We start from the raw sequence: 20,221 nt of genomic DNA, 5'->3' as shown, positions 1-20,221 counted from the left end.
AAGTCTTTGTGTAGGTGTCAGCTTTGCACCAATATACCTTCTCTGACCACTCGGTTTAATACCAGCGTTCCTGACCTCCCACACCCTGCGCCATGTTTTCTTCTTTCCTGTAGCACTTCTCTAATTTATGTAGACAGTTTACTTATTTTATTTTTCTTCATGTCCGTCCACTAGAATTTAAGTTCCGTAGGGCGGGGATCTCTGTTTTATTTACGGATGTATGCCAAGAGCCTGGGACAGTGCCTGGCCATAGTAGGTGCTCAGTAAACATTGTGGAATCAGGCAGTGTTCCCAGCCCCTTGAACCCAAAGCTGGGCCTGGGATCAACCCATACGTAGCTTCCCTCTTTCCCTGTCTTACACTGTCCTCCCATCCAAAACAGGCACTGGGCCCCAGCAGAGGGTCAAAGGGAAGCACCCGGTCCTGCTAGAGGGCCCCAAGCAGGAGGGCAGCATAGAAGAAGAGGAGCTGGGTACGCTGCCTCACCCTTCTGCCTCCCTGGATGGAGAGAACAGGGGCAGCAGGACAAGGGACCCCATCCTCCTGCCCCTCCCAGGCCCTCTGTTCATGGAAGGACTCGCCGATGCAGCCCTGGAGGACGGTGAGTGCCTCGTGGCCCCAAACGTCAGCCCCCCGGTGCCCCAGTAGCATGGCCATTGTGAACACCATGGCAGACACCCCACTCTCTTACCTGCTCAAAGGCTCTCCCTGTTGTGTTTGAGGAGAGATGGATGCAGAGAGACAATTGTCATTCCTGTCCCCCCACCCACCCACCCAGCTGGTTGGCCAGAGTCCCACAGCTCCACCCTGTGACTGGAGAAGTTTCACCAAGATTGCTGTGGGAGAGGGGAGCAGTGGCCCTCCTGCCACCTCTGCACCCTCCCCCGACTGGCGAGGTGTGTAGTCCTGTTTCCAGGAAGCCATCGCCCTGTTTCCCCTCCAGTGGAGAACCTGCGGCACCTGATCCTGTGGAGCCTGCTGCCAGGTCGCCCCATGGACCCACAGACTTCTGGGGAGCCCGAGGACAACCTGACACCTACACCTTCCGTCATCAGCATCACTTCTCACCCCTGGGACCCAGGCTCCCCAGGGCGAGCTCCCACTGGGGGTGAAGGGGACAGTGCCCCGCTCTCAGGGCCAGAGCGGGGCCAGCAGGAGGACACGGCTCTCTGTTCTCTGGAACACCTGCCCCCAAGGACCAGGAATTCTGGGATCTGGGAATCTCCTGAGCTGGACAGGAATCCAGAGGAAGAAGCTTCGAGCACAGAGGCAACAGGAAGTTACAAAGTTGTGAGAAAAGGTAAAAGACATCGGGGTGTCCACTGGGGAGACACACGCCCAATTTTGCTCGGGTAGCGCTGAGTCTTCCAGATGGCTACTTCCTTCCCCGCCTCTGTCCTGCAAACCATGTGTGCAGAGGCTCGTCCAGATCCTGGGGGAAGGAGACATGTTGCTATCACGCAAAGGCTTTGGGGTCGGACGGCTTAGGTGCAGAGTCCTAGCTCCGTCGCTTAGTACCCGTGTGACCTTAGGCAAAAATCTGAATCACCTCTGGACTCCATTCTACAATATAAGGGTATTACGACTGCTTGGCACAAATCAACTGTCAGTAAAAGTTTCTGCTAGCGTTTGTCACTGCTTTTCCAGTTCTGAGGAAAAGTGGGGCTCTTCTCGGGAGCTTCGTTCCCAGGTGACTCCAGATAGCAGCGAAGGAATTGGCGTGTAGGATGGAGGTGGCAGCGGGGCTAGAGGTGGAGCCAAGACTAGGGGCTGAGGACAAGGCTGGGGAGACGCATGGGGAGTGTGGGGCTGTGTTGAGTGAGCAGGGACGTAGGGAGGGCGCCCGGCTTGTGGAATGCCGTGGGCTGTAAGACAGGAAAAGCCAAAACTGGCCGGGATGGGGACTCAGGGCAGGTTTGTCTGGCCGGAGCTCGGGGGAGGGAGGGAAGAGTAAGCTGAAGAGAGGGCAGCCTGGTCTGAGGAGTGCAGCAGGAAAGATGAACTGAAGCACGGGATGCTTTCGAGGGGTTGAGGTGGGGGGGGGTGGGGGGGTCCATGTTAGTGCTAGGGGGTCTCCTTTCCTCCCCTAGTGCCCAGCTCTGCCTCCTTTTCCAGGAGCATTTTTCTTTCCATCTGCCCAAGGTGTGTGCTCTCTCCTGGGTTTCTGGGACCTGGCCTCCCTGCTCTCTCCTCTGGTGAATTGTTGGAGCGGCTGTCTTCAGCTCCCTGGGGTATAATCATGTGTGATCTTGCGTTCACTTTGTTCTTCCCTTTTTCTCCACCCCTGCTCCCTCCCCCCTTCCTTCTCCCTCTCCTTCCTGTTCTCTCTCCCTTCCCTCTCCTTCTCTCTCAGTCTCTACTGTCCCTGGTGGTGGTGTCGGTGCAGCTGAGGTGGCAGGCAGCAAAGTTGTCCCTGCACTACCAGAGAGTGGCCAGTCAGAGCCTGAGCCACCCGAAGTGGAAGGCGGAGCAAAGGCTACGGGTAATGAACTTCTCCTTGGAGCCAGAGACAGGCCAGGGCTAGAATGCAGGCCCACGGGGGCAGAACTGGGCTTCAGGTGTTAGACCCTTGCCTGCAGTCACGTGGCCACACACCTCCGTCCATACTCCCTGAACCGTCTGGAATGGGTGAGGAGTAGGACGTGGGCCTGAAGACGGAAGAATGGACCCTGTGCCAGCCCCTCGCGAGAGCGGCTCAAAGCAGTAGGGTTAAGCAGCTCTGCTTAGTCACGAAAGGGGGCGGGGAAGCCTGGCCCAGCGCCCAGGGCCCAGTGTCCTTAGCCCGACATTCTGAGCCACCTCTCCCCGACACTAGCCACCATCCAGTGTCACTGTGGAAAAGGGCTTACGTGGCCTTGCAGGCTCCTGGGCACTTACCTATGCTTACTGCCCTGTCAGTCAGCCTTACGTCCTTCTCTGTGTGTCCCCGACCCCCTCTGATGAGTTGAGGTACCTCGAGGATCGTGAAATAGATGGCAGTTGGGGCAGGGCACCGTGTCGAAGTTCAGCAGCAGAGCCTGAGATGGGGCAGAGGGAAGGAGGCTAGTGCCTAAAACCAGCCCACGCCCTCTTTACCCTTCCTTCAGGGAATGGGAGCCGCTCCCCTTTCCCAGAAGAAACACAACCACGCTGCCCCTTCTCCCTTAGCTTCCACCACTAAGCATCTCCCCTGCTCTGGGCCAAGCTGAGCAAAGTCGCCATCTCGAAGGCTCTCTGGCAGAGAAGGGCTTTTGGGAGACTGGTAGGCAGCACGAGGCCAGCCTGCTCCGAGCTCGTCTGCAGGATGGCTTCCCTGGCCCCGTCAGCCGGCCTGGGGAACACCAGGGGAGCGGAAGATGGTTTAGACTTCCTCTCTGTTTGCCTCCTAATCGCTTTGTCTTGCTGGGGACAGGAAACTGCTTTTACGTGAGCATGCCGGCAGGACCCCTGGACTCAAGCACTGACCCCTCAGGGGCACGCGTGGGGCCCTCCCAGCCCGATGGCCTCCCTGCCTGGCAGCCAGCGCCTCGGCCCGCGCTGCGGGAAGGCAATGAAGATCAAAGGCGCCTGGGCCGCTCTCCCCCTAGCCTGGCCCTCAGGGACATGGGCATGATCTTCCGTACCATCGAGCAGCTCACCGTCAAGCTCAACAGGCTCAAGGTAAGGGCTTGGGACCCTGGAGGCCTCAGTCCACTGCGCCGAGACCCATCACCCACACGAGTGAGCTACACGGTGTGTCTCCATGGGAGCCCTAGATCCTGGCCTGGGGCTCTACCCTCAGCCCAGCCAGCCGCCCTCAAGCACAACCCATCCCCTGGACCCCACGGAGAAGAGGGCATTGCCCCTTCCCCAGGGGCTCATGAACAGAGCGGCTTGAGAGCAGATGTCCCTCTACAACTCTTCCAGGACATGGAGCTGGCCCACAAAGAGCTGCTCAGGTCCCTCGGGGGAGAGTCGTCTGGTGGTACCACGCCTGTGGGCGGTTTCCACACAGAGGCAGCTAGATGGATAGACAGCTCCCTGTCCCCTCCAGCCAAGGAGCACCTGGCCTCTGACTCCAGGGACAGCTGCGAACTGGGGCCCTGCCCTGAGGACGGTGAGTGAAGTCCTCCGGGGGTGGGGTGGGGTGTGCAGGGAGAAGACCTCCGGCTCCTGAGGAAGCACTGCCGTGCAGTGTGAGGACGCGGGAGTTCTGAGAAGGGGCCTCGTCTCCCCCTGAGTACAGTTCATTCATTCGTTCCCTCAGCTTCAGAAAGAGGTCATTTTAGGGAAGGCGCACGGAAGCTCCCCTAAAACTGGGAAACTTATAACTGAACCCTCTTTTCCCTTGGGTTATGGAGATAACAAACCAGGGGGAGCCTCGTCTCACATCTGAAACCTGTTCTTAAGAAGTGGTTCAGAAGCAGATTGCATGGGCCAGGGCCATGGCTGTGTTCCAGCTTAGGAAGACAGACCCATACCTACCCGTGGGCTTTGGGGGCCGACAGAACAGAAGTGGGGTTCAGTACGCAGCCCTTTCCGGGTCGCACAGGGAACTCCAGGGTTTCTGGAGGAGGAGAATGCCTTGTCACGGAAGGATGGCACTGAAGAGCTGCTCTCACAAGCCTGAGGGCTTTGCAGGCGGAACACAGGGAGGGTCATCTCAGAGGCCAGCCCCTCACTGCCATCCCCACATCCCTGCAGGCCACAACGCCCCGCTGGAAGACGGCCTGGCGGACTCGGCCACTTCCCCAGGACTGTAGCTGTCCAAACCACCGAATCCTCCGCGTCCCGACTCCTCCTCTAGGGACTGGCCTGAGGCAGGGCTGGGGGGGGGAGAGCCCAAACCTCCTCCCCGCGGTGGAGGCAGGCGGTTGAAGAGACAGCTCCAGCCAAGACCGGGGGGAGATGCGCATGTTGCTTGGTCTGCTCAGATTGGAGTCAAGTTTCCGTGTCTTTTCCCCTCCCTTCAGCCCAACCCTTCGAGGCCTTGTGTCTCCTAAGCATGCTGACTGCATCTGAAAGGCCCCCCTCGTCCCACGGATGTGCACGCCTGTGTGTGTGGGTGAAAGGAGGCGGCTCCAGTGTAAATGCACTTTCTTCCTCCCCTCCCTTCTCCACAGAGCCCAAGGCTGGGGCGGGTGTCTCCACCTCTCCTCTTTGTCACTTTGGTTTCCTATAAATATGTATGTATTGTATGTGCATCTTTGCTATTGTAAATAACTTTGACCTTTTTTGTTTCTGATCCTGGCGTGCGGAAGGCAGTTACAGAGGGACTGCTAAGGGAAGAGGAGGTTCACTTGTATCTCTTTGTCAGCAGCCCAGCTCCAGGATCAGGGCCCAAAGGTGGAGCCAGCCCTGAGCGCTCCGCCCCCCCACCTCCCGTGGGCAAGGCGGCATCCAGCTTCCGGCCCGCCTGGCCAGAGAGCCTAGCCTCTGCAGCTCGGTGCTGAGCTACTCCCTCCCTCCTAGGACTTCTCATCTTCAGGGGAACTTCTTACCCCACCTGTGTCCACCCTGCCCCACCCTCTCCCTATAGAAAACCAGTGTATCAGGTACAGAGCTGAAAACTGGGCCCCAGGGAGGTGGGGGTAGGGGTTTGAATGCTGGAGTCCCTAAACTAACCTAGGACCATCCCCAGGGGCCACCACAGCCTTGGCCCCTATTACCACATCCACTCCACTCCCCACAGACTAATAGAATATACACACTGTGCTAGGTGTATATATACATATATATATATAAATATATATAATATATATAAAATACAGATATGGAAATGACTGTTTTGCTGTTAAAATAATGTATACTCTTTTATTTTCTTCCTTTCATGGTTAAGATTTTTTTTTAAGAAAAGTTAAATATTCTTCAACTGTGGTGGTGTGTGTGTGATTCTTGGAACTGCTGTGATCAGAGATACTGTGATATTCCCTCTGAGACTGATTGGAATTGAGTAGAGGGAACAGAAGGCAGCCCCAGACCCAGGCCTTGCCGTAGTCTCTCCCGAAGTTCCAGATGTGCACTTCACTGAACTTCAGACTAAGCGATACAGCCCCCGTGGCCAGAACACAAAAAGACAACGCGCGCGCGCACGCACGCACGCAGTGGCCCCAGAATCAAGAGCCCTCGTGAGCTGCCCTCAGTGAGCTGCCCTCAGTGAGCTTCAGGACTTTAAAGGCAGTACACAGGGGAGGGTCATCTCAGAGGCCTGGCCACCTGCTGTCATCGGTCCTCCGCGTCCTCCCACAGGCACCCCCTGGAAGCAGCTCATCAGACGTGGCCACACCCCCAGGACTGTAACCACTCAAACTGCTGCTCTTTGCTGTCGTTGTTGGACTAAGGGACAAATTCTCTTTCGCCCCCTAACTGACGTTTTCCCTCCTAAACCCAACATGATGCTGAGTGCTGACCTTGGGAGCTTACGGTCTAGTTGGGCATCAGAATTAATACACGATTCGTTCTTGATAAAGTGTAGGGGTGCGGACAAGAACTGTACGGATCCCCTGGAGCTTTAGAAGGCCTCGGGCAGGGGTAACTGAGAGGCTAGACGTTACTGGAGAGCGCCTGCTGTGTGCTCAGTGTTGGGAATTCAAAGAGCTGCTCCCTGCAGAAGCCCAGCCAGCCACCGAGAGGCTGAGCAGCAGCGCAGGTGGTCAGAGGCAGAGAGAGGACTGTTGAGGGCCATGGAGCCCCGCAGAGAGGCAGCGCTGGCAGGGACAGCAGGGCTCTGTCCAGGCAACAGAAAGCGGAGTCGGGGCCGAGAGGATGTGACCAGAGGTGAAGAAGGGACGCTCCCCGAAGAGTGGATGTCAGCTCCCCAGAAGCCGGCCCTGGGCTCTTGGGGCACGGTCGGGTCATCTCAGTGGAGGCTGCGCTGAGGGTGAAGAGTCGGGTCCCCCAGCTCTCCTGACCCCTCTGGCCCCCGCACTGCCTGGGTGGCTCTGGTTTCAGGCGGCTGACAGCAGCAGGCAGTGTCATTAGGGTTCGTGTTTAGTGCTTGGACTTTGCTACGTAGATGACAAGAGACTCGGCACCCTCTCTAAAGCAGCCTGACAACTCTACGTTTTCGTAAGCTGAGCCCTTGCCCCTCCTCCAAACCAGTCCAGACACGTGGGCCGGATGGAGCAGCAGAAGGGGGAAGGGACCCAGGAGGGTGGAAGGGTGGAGCCCGTGCTCCATCCCTCTGCCCCACCCGCTCTTCCACTCAGCCTGCGCGTGTTTGTTGGTTACTATCCCAAGTCTTTCCCTTCTGCCTCTGAGAGCAGAGGCAGTGCAAACCCTCGTGTATCACATGTCCTCCAGGGAACGGGACGGCTGGCACGGGTAGTGACTCTGGTCTGGGCAACAAGAACTAGGTCCTGAGGAGGCAGGAGAGCAACACCCCTGGTCGGCCACCACCAGAGGGGCTGAGATCACCCCCAGCAGAACCATAAAGCCATTCGGCCATTTCTGGCCATGTCAACGCGCTGTTAACAGGCGCAAAGTCCAAATATTCCCAGTAGTTCTGGGACAAAGTTTTCAGACAACCTCAAGGAAAAAAGTACAGCAATAGACTTTGTTAAGGATCTGAGCTCTCCCGTGGGAAGGCCAACCCACACATGGAAAGGAGATGCTTCCGTGGCCCAGAATCTCTGGGAAGAAGGTGGGAGGGGGCTAGGTGGAGGAAGCCACAGCCGCCTCCTCTTTGTGCTTGGCTTTACTGACAGGGTCCCTTGGCAGCATCAGCTCTTGGATCGTGGTGTACGCAGGACATTGTGGGGAGAAGCAGTTTTTCTGAAGGAAGAAAAGGAAGGCTGATAGCTGACAAAAGCAATGAAGATTAAGCATCTGGGAGAAAAACATTTCCTGGGACAGGGTGGGTTAGGGGCTGGAGGACATGGAGAAAAGGCAAAGGAGTGTGACCGCCCATCTCACAGCAAGAGAGATGAAGGCTGTGTTGTGATAAAAAGAATAAGGGAAACTACAGGCCTGTCTTGGAAATAGGGAGACAAGCTGCCTGCAGCAGCTGCAGTCCCTGGGCACTCACCGCCAGGGACAGCCGCAGCAGCCCCACGGGGCCCCTGGACGCGCTCTTGGACTCGGAGAACTGTGCCTGGTACTGCACTGCGGTTAGGAAGGCCTCTAGCCCCACCTCTGTGATGCGGTTTCCTGGTGGAAGAAGCAGACGACGTGGCCTCCGGCACTGCCAACCTCCTTCTTGCCTACACCCTCTGCGACCCTCTTACTCCAAAACTAACCCCCTGCTCCCCCAGCTCCCCAGCTCACTTACCTAGGACTAATTTCACTCCAGCTCTACTTCTCTGACGCCTCCTTTGTCTGACCTCCCTCACCCCCACCCCAAAGCCCCGTGCCAGAGGGCCTTCACCATCATGATGCCCAACCACTGGAGAACCAGGTTCCGCTCCGTGGAGCCAGGGCGGGGGCACCCTTGTGACAGCATGGGGCCCAGCTAGCCTCGTGGCAGGAAGGTGGGGCGTGGGGGGGGGGGTTGGCAAACGTACGGAGAAGGTTGAGATGCAAAAGGACCCTGTTCCCAGGCATGAAAACTTTCCCATCTCGGTGCTCCACGGGCTCCAGGAGAGGGTTGACCATCTCAGTAGCTTCCCCAACCACCTGCTCAGGCAGAATACTGATTGCAGCAGAGGAGAGGGGAGCTGGTCAACAGGCCATTCATTCATTCATTCAACATACATGCTTTGAGGGCCGGCTACAGACCAGGCTTTGTCCCAGGTGCTGGGGATACAAAGATAAATAAGCCCATACCCTCAAGAAGGAGCTTTGCGCAGGGGAGCCAGAGAGTGAGAGAGCAATGCAGTATGCTGTCAGAGCTGACAGAGGGGTAAGCTCAGTACTCTGGGGGCACGGAGGAGGCACAGCTAGCGGGTTTCGGCAGGGGTCCTGGAGGAGGTGGCCTGTGAGCTGACATCTGAATAGTATGTGGTCCCTGTCAGATGAAGATCGGGGGGAAGTGGCAGCAGGTGCAAAGGCACGAAATAGTGTGTTGGCATTCACTAAGTAATTCCTAACAGGGAGAGCAATGAGGGCGATGGACTGGAGGGAGATGACGCTAAAGGCAGGAGGAGAGGAAAATGCAACAGTCCTGGGGAGAGTCAGCAGCCTGGATCAGGCCTGGGGCAGGGACAGAAAACTGGCACTGAGGCAAGCCTCGCCCGCCTTCTCCACCCGACTTTCCTCTTGTAAGATCTTGTCCTTGCCAGAGAAGACTCCCAAAAGTGGAGGCGCCGTTCCCTGCCAAGGTGGGGAGGTCTTTTGATGACAGAACACAGGCATACCCTCAGAGATATTGTGGGTTCGGTTCCAGACAGCCGCAATAAAGTGAGTCACATTCTTTTGGTTTCTCAGTACGTGTAAAAGTTATGTTTACACTATACTGCAGTCTAAGTGTGCAATAGCATTATGTCTAAAGAAACAGTGTATATACCTCAATTTTAAAATACTTAACTGCTAAAAAAATGCTAACCATCATCTGAGCCTTCGGGGAATCCTAGTAGTAACATCAAAGATCACTGATCACAGATCACCATGACAAATATAATAATAATGAAAAAGCTTGAAATATTGAGAGAATTATCAAAATGTGACCCAGAGACACGAAGTGAGCAAATGCTCTTGGAAAAAAATGGCACCAACGGACTTGCTCGACGCAGGGTTGCCACAAACCTTCAGTTTGTATAAAAAAAAAAAAAAAATCTGCAAAGCACAATACAACAAGGTACGCCTGTGTAAGGACAGATAGCCCTCGGGTTAGGCTTAGGGTTAGCTGACTCCACTGCGGAGGGGTGGGAGCTATGGAGTCAGCAGTCCAGGAAGGTTTCCAAAGCAAGGAACAAGTTGGTCCAAGTTTAAATAGAAAAGGGAGGCTCCAGGGACAAAGGAGAGAGGGTCTCAAGTAGCTGTGCACAGGGTGGGGGAAGTACCACGACTAGGAAGACACCCTGCCCTCCTGGGGAGCTGCTGGCAGGGGCAAAGGAGAATGTGCTTCGTTCCCTGTGCAACTGTACGAGCAACCGTGGGCGTGGTGGTGAGGAACAAATGGCCTTTCGGGAAGCAGACTGAGTTGAGGCAGAGGATCAAAAGTGTGGGCTCCTAATAAGCAAGTAAAGGTAGAAGGGGAGGGGGCACTGAGCTCTGCTACCCCCTGCAAGCCCAGGTTGGATTAGGGAGGGGGCCAGGACTGAGGGCACAATGTGAGTTGAAGTGGCTGCTGCCACAGTACAGGGCCGGAGACTCCATGCCAGGAAGGCTGGGGAACTGGACCCCAGGGACGTGTCCCCCACCCCGCTTCTCCTGCAGCCTACCTCCAACTCCGGGAGGATGCTGCGCTTCTCTTTGCTCACAGTCTTGGTCCCTTTTCCCTTGCTTAGTTTCTGCTCAGGGATGGTTACCTCTGGAGTGGGAAGAGGAGCCAGAATGCACAGTGCAGACCTCTGCTATGACTCAGTTTCCCCAGAGAGAATGGACTGCGGCGAGGAAGGGGACTCCTCAAACTTTGGGTTTGGGTACAACAGAAATAGAGCTGAAGGGGGGACCCCCAGCTAGGTAGGCGGGTTTCTTCTCCGAGGGCAGGGCCACAGGGGTCCAGCCCAGGAGAAACGGTGTGGAGTGCCGTGGATGGGGCCGGTTGGGGCTTCCGACACCAAGGTGAGAAGACTAGCTCAGCGCAGGCCTCCCGCATCCCGCCCCGTGCTCCTCCTTCCTCCACACCAAGTGGGCGCCGCAGAGGGGTGCTAGCACTTACTCCCCTTGCCTGTCTTTGTGGAGTCTTCTTTCTTAGGGGTTCCTTGTGTGGGTGACTGCCCAGACCCTGACTTCTCCTCTTTCTTCACCACTTCCTGTGGGGGATGTAAGAAGAGAGATGAGAGTCCTACCTCCCTGGCAGATGGGGAACAGGTGTGGGAGGGGCCAGAGGTGGATTTTCAAAGGCCTTCCTCCCTCCGCCTCACCCTGTTCCTGCAGCGCCCAGGGCTCTGCTGCCCACAGCACACCTACCCCGGACTTCTCCTTTTTCTTGCCCAGACCCTTAGGGGTCTTCGTTGTCTGCATCTTGTCTTTCTCCACCATTGCGAAACTGCTGACCCTCATCAGCTGATTCTTCTCACGCTCTGTTTTGGAGTCCCCATGTCTGAGAGGTGGAAGGCTGTGCTCACAAATGGGCGGGGATGGAGGAGGAAGAGTCCGGCGCCCCTTCCCCAGTGAGGAGTGAGGGGAAGCCTCATGCCTGGGTGGCAGTCGGACTGGCAGCACCCCTACCCCAATCTCCCTGCCTAAATGCTAACATAATTTGTTTGGGACCCTTCTGGTGCAGGTGCTGTTGGGAAGAAATGGCAGAGGGACCCAGGGATGAGCTGGGGGTGGGGGGAGGTGGCATTCAGACTCATACTGAGGGAGAAAACAGTAGCTGACATATTTTTAACTAAGTGCCAGGCACTGTTCCAGGTGTATTAGATGAATTAGCTCATTTAATCCTGTCAACAATCCTATGAGCTAGGTACAGTTATCCCCATTTTACAGATGAGGAAACTGAGGCCCGAGAGGTTAAGTCACACGCCTAAGGTACCAAGCTGTTTTGTGGAAGGGCCAGATTCCAAGTCCCTGCGGTCTAAATCTAGTCCTCTTAACCAATACACTCTACCATCTGCGGAGTGGTTCTGCGGTAAGAACCCAAACGTTTGTTATATCTGTGCAGAGGTCGGAGAGCAAAACGGTCACGACAGAGGGAGAGAGGACGGGTTAAGACTCGGCCAGCTAGCTGAAAGCAGCCGACCTGGGCAGCGGTTCCAAGGGCTCAGGTCTCAGGCTCCGAGCGCTCCTCACCGATCGCAAGCGCTCCTGCGAACCTTTCTCCAGCAGGAGCCGCCGGCGCTCCACCACCTCGGTGTGCGTCAGCTCGAAGGGGCGCAGGACCTGGGGCGGGGCGGCACCTCGCGCTCAGCCGCCCGGGGAGCGGGAGGATGTGGGGGTCGCTCCCCGGCCCCGCTCAGCCCGCACACCCACCTCGGCCAGCTTCAGGGCGCCCTTGTCCTGAATGCGGTTGTGGGCCAGGGACAGCCAGAGCAGGGAGCGGTTGAGCCGGAGGCCCTGCGGGGGTCAGGGAGGGGCAGTGAGCTGGCTGGCCCCGGGCCGCCACAGCTCGCGCGGGGGCCCCTGCCGGCCTCGCACGCACGTCCGCGATGTAGCCCGCGCCCTCGTCACCGATGTGGTTGAAGCCCAGGTTGAGGGAGACCAGGGTCCGGTTGCAGCTGTGCAGCGTGGACAGAGCCTGGCCTAGGAGCTGCGCGCCGTGGTCGTCGATGTTGTTGTTCCGCAGAGACAAGTGCGCGATCCTGGGCAGCAGGAGGGAGAACGCGGGTCACAGGAAACACGGGGTCCTGGGCATTCCCCGGAACCTCGAAAAACGGGGGCATGAGGAGGGCCATTCGGTCTGAGGGTGGAGAGGCAGGAATTGAGGGTGCTTGGAGAGGTGCTGGAGGGGCAAGGGAACAAAGGGTGACTTGGAATGGGGGGCAGGCCCAGAGAAAGGGGGTGAGGGAAAGGAGTCTCACGTGCTGTCCACTGCCATGAGCTTGTGATAGGACTGCTCCGGCAGCGGGTTCCCCTCCAGAGACACCTTCCTGAGGGTGGGGGAGATCTGAGACCCAGGAGGCACCACTGAGGCCAGATGAGGGAAGGGGACAAAGAGGAAGGGTGGGGCTCTGGGAAGCAGCTTGGAAACAGAGGCAAAGGATGCACACACACACCCCCGCCCCGCCCAACTCCCTGATACAGGAAATTATGTGACAGTTCTCCAGACTAGAAATCCAGGAAGTGTGCCGTGTGAAGGGGTTACTCCCCAGAGTTAGTGAGGTGTGATAAGGGGGCCTCTGAGATGACCCCAGTGCTCCCCACTTCCTGGTATCCGTGCCCCAATGCAATCCTCTCCCCTTGAGTGTGGCTGGACCTAGTGACTCACTTCTAATGAATGGCATATGGCAAAAGCGATGGGCTGTCACTTCCAAGTTTAGGTTACAAAAAGGCTGTGGCTTCCAACCCGGGTGCTCTCTGGCACCAGCTGCCAAGTGGTGAGGGCACCCAGATGACCTGTGGAAAGGCTCCCGAGTGGAGGCGCTGTGGCCACTCAGCTGCCACATAAGTGAGCCTGGCGGCAGATGCTCCAGCCCCGGTCAAGATGACTGCAGCCCCGGCCAACAGCCTTACCGCAACCTCACCAAGATGCTGACCCAGAGGTGCCAGCTAATCTACACCCGGATTTATCTCACAGAAACTGTGAGATAATAAATGTTGGTTGTTTTAAGCCACTACGTTTTGAAGTAACTTGTTACACAGTAATAGGTACCCAATACATGACCCCTCCACAAGGCAGTGGCTTCTCCAACAGTACTGAGAAAATGGAGGTGTTTTTCCAAGTCACAAGAAAAAATGAAACTAATGGCTGGAAAATTCTCTATTAAAAAAAGTTTCTCTCGGGACTTCCCTGGTGGCACAGTGGTTAAGAATCTGCCTGCCAGTGCAGGGGACATGGGTTCAAGCCCTGGTCCGGGAAGGTCCCACATGCCACGGAGCAACTAAGCCCATGCACAACTACTGAGCCCGCATGCCACAACTACTGGAGCCCATGTGCCTAGAGCCCATGCTCTGCAACAAGAGAAGCCACAGCAATGAGAAGCCCGCGTGCAGCAATGAAGACCCAACGCAGCCAAAAATTAATTAATTTTAAAAAAGTTTCTCTCATGATATTTGCCCAACCTTTCAGCCTGGCTCATCTAGCATCTAAACTTGATTGCATTTATTTTTAATTATTTTTATCATGTTGATCTGACTTATTTTTACATATTAAGATGAATTCTATAGTTATCCTCCTGCTGGCTAAATTGCTTCTAATTCCCACGACGGAATACAATATGTGTTTTGTGGTGTTCAAGACAAAGAGCACCCAAGGACCTCCAGCTGAAGGAGACAAAATCCCTGCCCTCAAGAAGCATCCATCCCATCTACAGGAGGAAGACAAGTGAGGAGGCAAGCCAGTGACGGTGGGTTCTGTGAAGCAGGAGAAGTCAAGGGTGCTGGGGGAGCTTCAACAAAGGGCAGCCAAATCAGCTGTGTCCTTTATACAGCAACCACCCCTGTGGTTATACTGCTCCACACCTTGCTCTGGCTCCCTCCTATACAAGAATGCCCTTTCCCAGTTCCCTGCCGGGCCCCCTCCTATTCCTCTTTCAAGGCTCAGCTTGGCACCACCTCCTCCAGGCAGCCTTCCATGTCTCTCATGAACCATTCTTCCACCACTACAGTCCCCACAGTGCCCTGCAGTATCCACTCCTATGCCCTTCTCCCTCCCTCACTGGACTGCCAGTTCCTGTAGGATAAGAACCAGTCCCTAGTACAGTGTCAGACACCAGGAAGTGAGGAACCTCCGGGGAGAGAGCGGGTAGTGGTGGGACTGATGGAGAGGAGAGGCGATAAGGCCCCAAAGGTAGGCTCTTTAGGCACCAGAGTAGGCAGAAAAGGGGACCTCAATGCTTGTCAGATGAGAGCTTCAAAACCCAACAGACAGTAGCAGCACCCTCTTTCCACAGGGATGCCAGCCCAGGCCACAGGAGCTGGAACTTGTCACCCCCGTCCCCAAACTGCTCACTTCTGACCACCCAGCCAGCCAGGCTACCCAGGTAGCCTCCCCCTTGCCTATTCCCCTCTGCTCACCTGAGCGTGGATGAGCAGAGAGGCAGGAGGGCGATAAAGGTGGTCAGGGTCTTATCAGTCAGCCCCACCTTCCAGAAGCTGGAGATGGTGGGAAGCACAGAAACACAGCTGGAGCACCACCTCCTTCCCACCTTGTCCTCTCCAGCCACCCTGACACCCCAGCCACACCCTTCCTTATCACCTTCCGCACAGTCCCCAGGGCCTTCCGTGCCCCTTCAGTTCTTTCTCCCAGACCACTGGTGGCCCGTCTCCAACACTGGCCTCCTGCCCCTCCCCCAACCCCATGTCCCCTCACTTGATGGCCTGAAGCTGGCTGAGGGAGGGCAGACACTTAGAGAAGATACCCAGGATACGCTCCTCAACCTTCCAACCTGCGGAAGGGAAAGGAAGAAGGCGCCTCAGGCCCGGAGAGGTGCGGTGGTGGACGGCTGGTGAGAGGGACTGGTGGGGGGGCGGACCTCACCGCGGATGTAGATTTCCTTCACGGACTTGTCCTCAGGGTCCAGCTCCACCTGGATGGTGGGCCGGAAGAACACGTATTTGCTCTCCAGGCTGTTGAAGCTGCAGGACCCGGACAGCGGCTGTTCGTCTAGAAGGCAGGGGTGCGAGGAGCCGGGGAAGGAGGGAGGGGGCAGAGTCACCGCCCCCGGGCCCCACGCCCCGGCCGGCCTACGGGAGCCGGAGAGGCCGGGACGGCTCCCACGGAGCCGCGGGATTGGAGGACTCCGCCAGACCGCATCTGCGAGGGTTTGGAAAGGACGACGGAAGACCGCCCCCACCTCCCCACCAGCCCCCTTGAATCCACCCTGCTCACTCACACACACATTGCCCTGCGTCCCCGCCATTCGGCCCGCCGAGCGGTGGGGAATGGATGCGGTAGGCCTGGCAGACACCCCGGCGTCTCCACTGTCACTCACCTACGGTGGGCTTTTCCGACGTAGAGGCGGAGGGGACGAAGGTTGGGTGCGGGCGGGGCCGGGTGACCACTTTGGGGAAGTCCGTGTAGCCCCACCGCGTGCAGAGCTCAGCGAAGTCCACCTCGAGGACGCCGGTGCACTGGTACTCCTCTGTGGGGGCGGGGACGAGAGCGGGAGGGGAAGCGTAGCGCCGCGCCGCGCCCGCCCCCTGTAGCCCAAGGCTGCCAACAGAGGGCAGCAGAGACCAGAGGACGTCCCACCCAGCCCTGCGCCCCCGCCCGCCAGGGATCGGCGCACTGCGCCGCGTTCCCACGCTCGTCCGCGCGGGGTTTCGGGCTTCTGGGCGGGCAGCGGCCCCTCCATCGAGGCAGACGTCCTCTCAGCCATTTTTAACATGTAAGATGCGTTGTAGAGACCGACACTGAAAACACTTGAGAGGAAACAGTGGGAAATCAAGACCTAGGAGGAAGGGGACTAAAGGGCGTAGAATGTAGACAATGAGGGCGCCTCTTTTATGTGCCGGCTCGTCCACCCACCCCGTGGGTCAAGGCCGCTTCCACTCCCGCTCTCCGCTCCCTGGGGGGCCTCCTCCTCCCCAGCCCAGCCTCCTCCCACGTTCCTTCCTTGCGGGGACTGCCCAGGGTCACACGGAGAAAGAAGGCCCAGGCCTGATGTGAGCAAAGAAAGGAAAGCAGAAGGACCTCTCCACCTGCCCCCGCTCCCACCCCCATCCCCACGCCCGCACTCGGGTAGACCGAGGCCCAGCAGGGTGGTAGGCTTTTATTTATTTAGCAAACACTGATATAGCACTTACTCCTGTCCCACACGGTTCTATATATGCTTTGGAAATCTTAACTCATTCAAGAGTTTTATTAATTTAGACAGATGCCCACCACTTCCCATCGTGAGGGCTACGCAAACCTGAGGTGCCTGAGTCCCCAAAGACCCCTGCTCATTCCTGCTCCCGCATGGGCATCCCAACAAGAAGTGGTTCCTTGAGACGGGAAGGGGTGTCCCTGGCAAAGGCGAGAAACCGGAGGCAGAAGGGTGGGCTTGGTGCCAGCCTGCTCTTCCAAGTGCAGGACAGCCTGGAGCCCCACAGGCAGCAGGCGCTGCAGGGACTGTGCCCCGGACAGAACCCCTGCAGCCAACAGCAGGGAGCCTGCCCAGAGGGTGCAAGGGGGCTGGCAGGACGTGTGCTCAGCACTGTGGGGCAAGATGCAGAGAGGTTTGAGGGTTCTCGTGGCAAAAGGGTGAGAGACACAGGCACCCGAGAGACATTAGCTGAATGGACAAGGCTGATGAGAGGAGGCATTGGGAGGCTAGGGGAGCCCCTTGTACAGCTGACTCCTGCACACTGCCTGCTTTCCCAGACTCTTCCCTCTGCTGGGAGGGTCCTTCCCTGCTTCACTCACACCATCTTTCCCCAAACAGAGGTTCTCAAACTTTAACATCTTTCTGTAAGAATCAGTAGGAAAGCCTGTTAAAGCAGTTTGCTGGGCCCCATCCCCCCAAATTCTGATTCCATAGGCTGGGTAGAGTCTGTGAATTTGCATTTCTAACCAGCTCACAGATGATGCCAAAGATGGTCCAGGGAGAACCGCTGCTCTAGACCAGCACTGCCCGACAGGACATACTGGGACGATGGAAGTGTTCCACCTCTGGGCTGTAGCTAGCAGTGACCTAGTGGGCAGCACAGCTCCGAAAGGGCCTTGCTCCTGCTCTCCTCCCCTCCCACACTCCCTCCTCACACTCGCTATGACCTTGCCTCGTAGCTCCTTGAGAAATAGAAGCCACCAGATGCGATGTCCTCTCAATCTATCAACGTTCCTACAACTGCCTTCACTCGCTACCCCATTTGAGCCCTGCCACAACACACGATAGCGGCTGCTAAAGCCGCTGTGACCGTGTGGCCCTGTCCTGTTATCACTCCCTTTCTCTCCGACCCCTCTGGCTCCCCCTGCCTGGGGGAGCTCCTTCTCCTCTAAGATCACTGAGTCTGGGTCCTGAGCCCTTTCCTGTCTCCGGTTCCACTCCCCCCTCCCCAGGGGAATCTCTTTCATTCCCAGGGCTTAAATGCACCCAAACATCAGCAGCTCCCCAATTCACATCTCCAGCCCTGACATCTTCTCACCGCTCCACACGCTTCCATGCAGCTGCTCAGCCGACATCACCCCTTGGAGATCTCTTACATGCTCTTCCTTCAGGCCTGCCTGTCTCCATGAATGGCACCTTAACCCACCCCGTGCCCAGTACAGAAACATGGAATCATTCTTGCTACCTTCCCCACTTTCCACCCCATCCACTACTTCACCAACTCTTTTCTGCCTCAGAAGTACTGTTCCAAGGAGCCTAACCCATCTCCCTCACTACCCGAGTCCACAACTACCACTGTCCCTCACCTGGGCTATTGAAATGCCTCGTAACTCAGCTGCCTACCTTCATTCTCTCCCTCTGCCACTCCATTTTCCACACAGCAGCCAGAGTGGTGTGAGTGTGTGTGTATGTGTGTGTGTGTGTGTGTGTGTGTGTGTGTGTGTGTGTGTTAATGTAACTAGGTTCATATCTGTAGGAGATTCTATCCTGTCTTGTCTCTCCTTCTGGAAGATGCTCTTTCTCCAGCTCCCATAGCTTCCTCCGCCCGCCCAGCCACCAGCACTGACAAGGAGATGGCACCTGACCAATGTCTGACAATCAGAGTCTTTTCCCAAGTTGTTTTTCCTTGAGTCCAGAGACAGCAAGTTCCTGTCCCTCTTTGAAGGCAAAACTGGTAGATTTGAATCAAGAAGCCTTCCAATCAATTCCCCTTTGTGGATAATTCATTTGGGTTGGGGTTCTATCACTTGCAACATAAAGAGCCACGCTCATACGCGTACTTTTCCAATGGTTTTCTTTTCCTAGAGAATGTAAATTCCATTCCAGCTGGACTGTGTCCATCTCGTTCTCTTTCTATTGGACCTGACCACAGAGCAGGCATCCAAAAAGTAATTGTTGAATAAATGAATGAATATCTATAAAACTAAACTCAGAGTCACCTCCCGGCAGCGCCCCTGTGTCTTTCCACCACTCCCTGGACCTTCTTCTCTGATACAAATTAGCACATCTTATTGTATTTGTCAGCATCCCAAACCAGAGTGTGGCTTCTTTAAAATCAATTCAAACATCTGCCAAGCTGAGTCTCAGGAACTGTGCTGGGACGAAAACTGTGATTCATATCCCAGGATGGAGCAGGGCGCTTTGGGTGGGTGCACAATGTACGTTTGTTGAGTGAACAAGTGAATTTGCAGTTTATAAAATACTTTCTCACCATCAACTCTACTGTGCCTCCCAGTAATAGGCAGGGCAGGACTCCATACTATAGAGAAGAAACGTGCCTAGTAACACGTGCACACCTCATAACGGTGACCACTTATAACACCCTTACCATGTGCCCGGAGCTAGTTACATTCACATATTGAACTTCAGCTGGTGGATCCCTTTTCCACACAGCGCTCCTCAGCGCCAGAAATTCTGTTATTATTTACTGGCTCGTCTGTCTCGCCCGCCATTGCCTGGCACAACGAAGACGCCCCATCCAATCTGGCTAACCCGAGCGACGAGTGGCTGTTGGGAGCGCGCGGAGAAGCCTAGAGGCCTGATCCCCCAACCCCGCCACCAGCGTACCAGGGTTTTTGGGTTCCTCCTCCCCCACCGGCGGCAGGACGGTCGTCGGCTTCTCCTTGGCCCCGCGGTCTCCTTTCCTGGTCACTGCACCGGATGACTTCTGGATCCCGGGACGCGGGGCCCTGGGTGAGGCCACTGGTGGTGCGCTCGCCTCGCCCGACATGCTGGTGCCGTCCGCAGCGACTCTGGGGACACTCACGGGGGCAAGGAGGCAGGACGGGATTCTGTGGGGCTCGCCCTGGAGGTGGCCGAATCAAGGGTCTCTATTCCGCGTCCACAGGCGGGACCCGCCTGCCGCGGCGTCGCCTCAGCGTCCCTCTCCAAGACAACCGCGCGAGGTGGGCGGGCCCGAGGGCAAGGGGCAACCACAGAGCGCACGCGAGGCCGACAGGGGGCACCACAGAGTCATCAGGGGGCGGAAGGAGCCCGGAGGGCGGAGCCGCGGAACTAGGGCAGCCGAGAAGGGCGGGGCCAGGGCGGAGCCTGGGCAGCCCTGGGTCACAGGGGCAGGAGAGCCCTGGAGCCCTGGAGGGCCGGGCCCCGCGGACCCTGTGCGAAAGGAGAAGGACCTGGGCGGAGCCGTGGCGGAGGGAGACGAGCGAATATCGTACTGGACCGGAGTGGAGGGGGCTGGACTAGAGCGAGACCAGGACGGAGAGGCGGGGCTAGGGGGCGGGCAAGGAGCTGTCCAAAGTCACCCGAGAAACTGAACCGGGGAAAGCCGGGATCCGACCCCGTGTATTAGAGATAGCGGCAGTCGGAGGAATCTAGGGAAGCAGGGTCCGGTTGGAGACAGATCCACTCTCTGGGGTCGGCCCTCCTACCCTGTAAGGAGAGGACTCCTGATGGAAAAGGCCCAGAGAGACCCACCGAGTTAGCGAGCTGGCGTGGCTCTGGGTTTGTAATCTCGACCCCATCTATGTAGCCTCCTGGAGGTCTGGGGACTTAGTTGATCCGCTAACGAG

General features: G+C 57.0%; 2 protein-coding genes across 7 annotated transcripts in view; one reads left to right on the top strand and one right to left on the bottom strand.

Moving 5' to 3' along the window:
• The window catches only part of ARHGEF11 (Rho guanine nucleotide exchange factor 11), a 111,707-nt gene extending 105,877 nt beyond the window's left edge, over nt 1–5,830 (top strand). For 4 of the 6 annotated variants that reach the window (XM_067728250.1, XM_067728252.1, XM_067728251.1 and 1 more), the window contains 6 exons: nt 383–601; nt 944–1,300; nt 2,387–2,482; nt 3,392–3,639; nt 3,886–4,075; nt 4,663–5,160. In XM_067728250.1, the coding sequence (XP_067584351.1) occupies nt 383–601; nt 944–1,300; nt 2,387–2,482; nt 3,392–3,639; nt 3,886–4,075; nt 4,663–4,721 (1,169 nt within the window). In that variant the 3' untranslated portion in view covers nt 4,722–5,160. Of the gene's footprint in view, nt 1–382; nt 602–943; nt 1,301–2,353; nt 2,483–3,391; nt 3,640–3,885; nt 4,076–4,662 lie in introns of all 6 variants that reach the window. The other 2 variants (XM_067728247.1, XM_067728249.1) reach the window with 2 other exon arrangements.
• A 1,664-nt stretch (nt 5,831–7,494) lies between these two features.
• On the bottom strand, nt 7,495–19,719 carry LRRC71 (leucine rich repeat containing 71). Its single transcript, XM_067728254.1, has 15 exons — nt 19,257–19,719; nt 15,594–15,743; nt 15,140–15,265; nt 14,972–15,047; nt 14,677–14,754; nt 12,522–12,590; nt 12,143–12,302; nt 11,974–12,057; nt 11,744–11,883; nt 10,969–11,101; nt 10,718–10,811; nt 10,278–10,366; nt 8,460–8,571; nt 7,985–8,106; nt 7,495–7,731 (listed from the first exon to the last, which is right to left on the bottom strand). Exons 1-15 carry the CDS (start codon nt 19,417–19,419, stop codon nt 7,612–7,614), a joined length of 1,716 nt encoding a protein of 571 aa, XP_067584355.1. The 5' UTR covers nt 19,420–19,719; the 3' UTR covers nt 7,495–7,611.
• Between the last annotated feature and the right edge of the window lie 502 nt (nt 19,720–20,221).

The sequence above is a fragment of the Pseudorca crassidens genome, chromosome 2 (assembly GCF_039906515.1).
Source record: "Pseudorca crassidens isolate mPseCra1 chromosome 2, mPseCra1.hap1, whole genome shotgun sequence".
Taxonomy (NCBI): Eukaryota; Metazoa; Chordata; class Mammalia; order Artiodactyla; family Delphinidae; genus Pseudorca; species Pseudorca crassidens.
The sequence above is the reverse complement of the archived record's forward strand: the minus strand, read 5'-3'. Positions and strand labels throughout refer to the sequence as shown.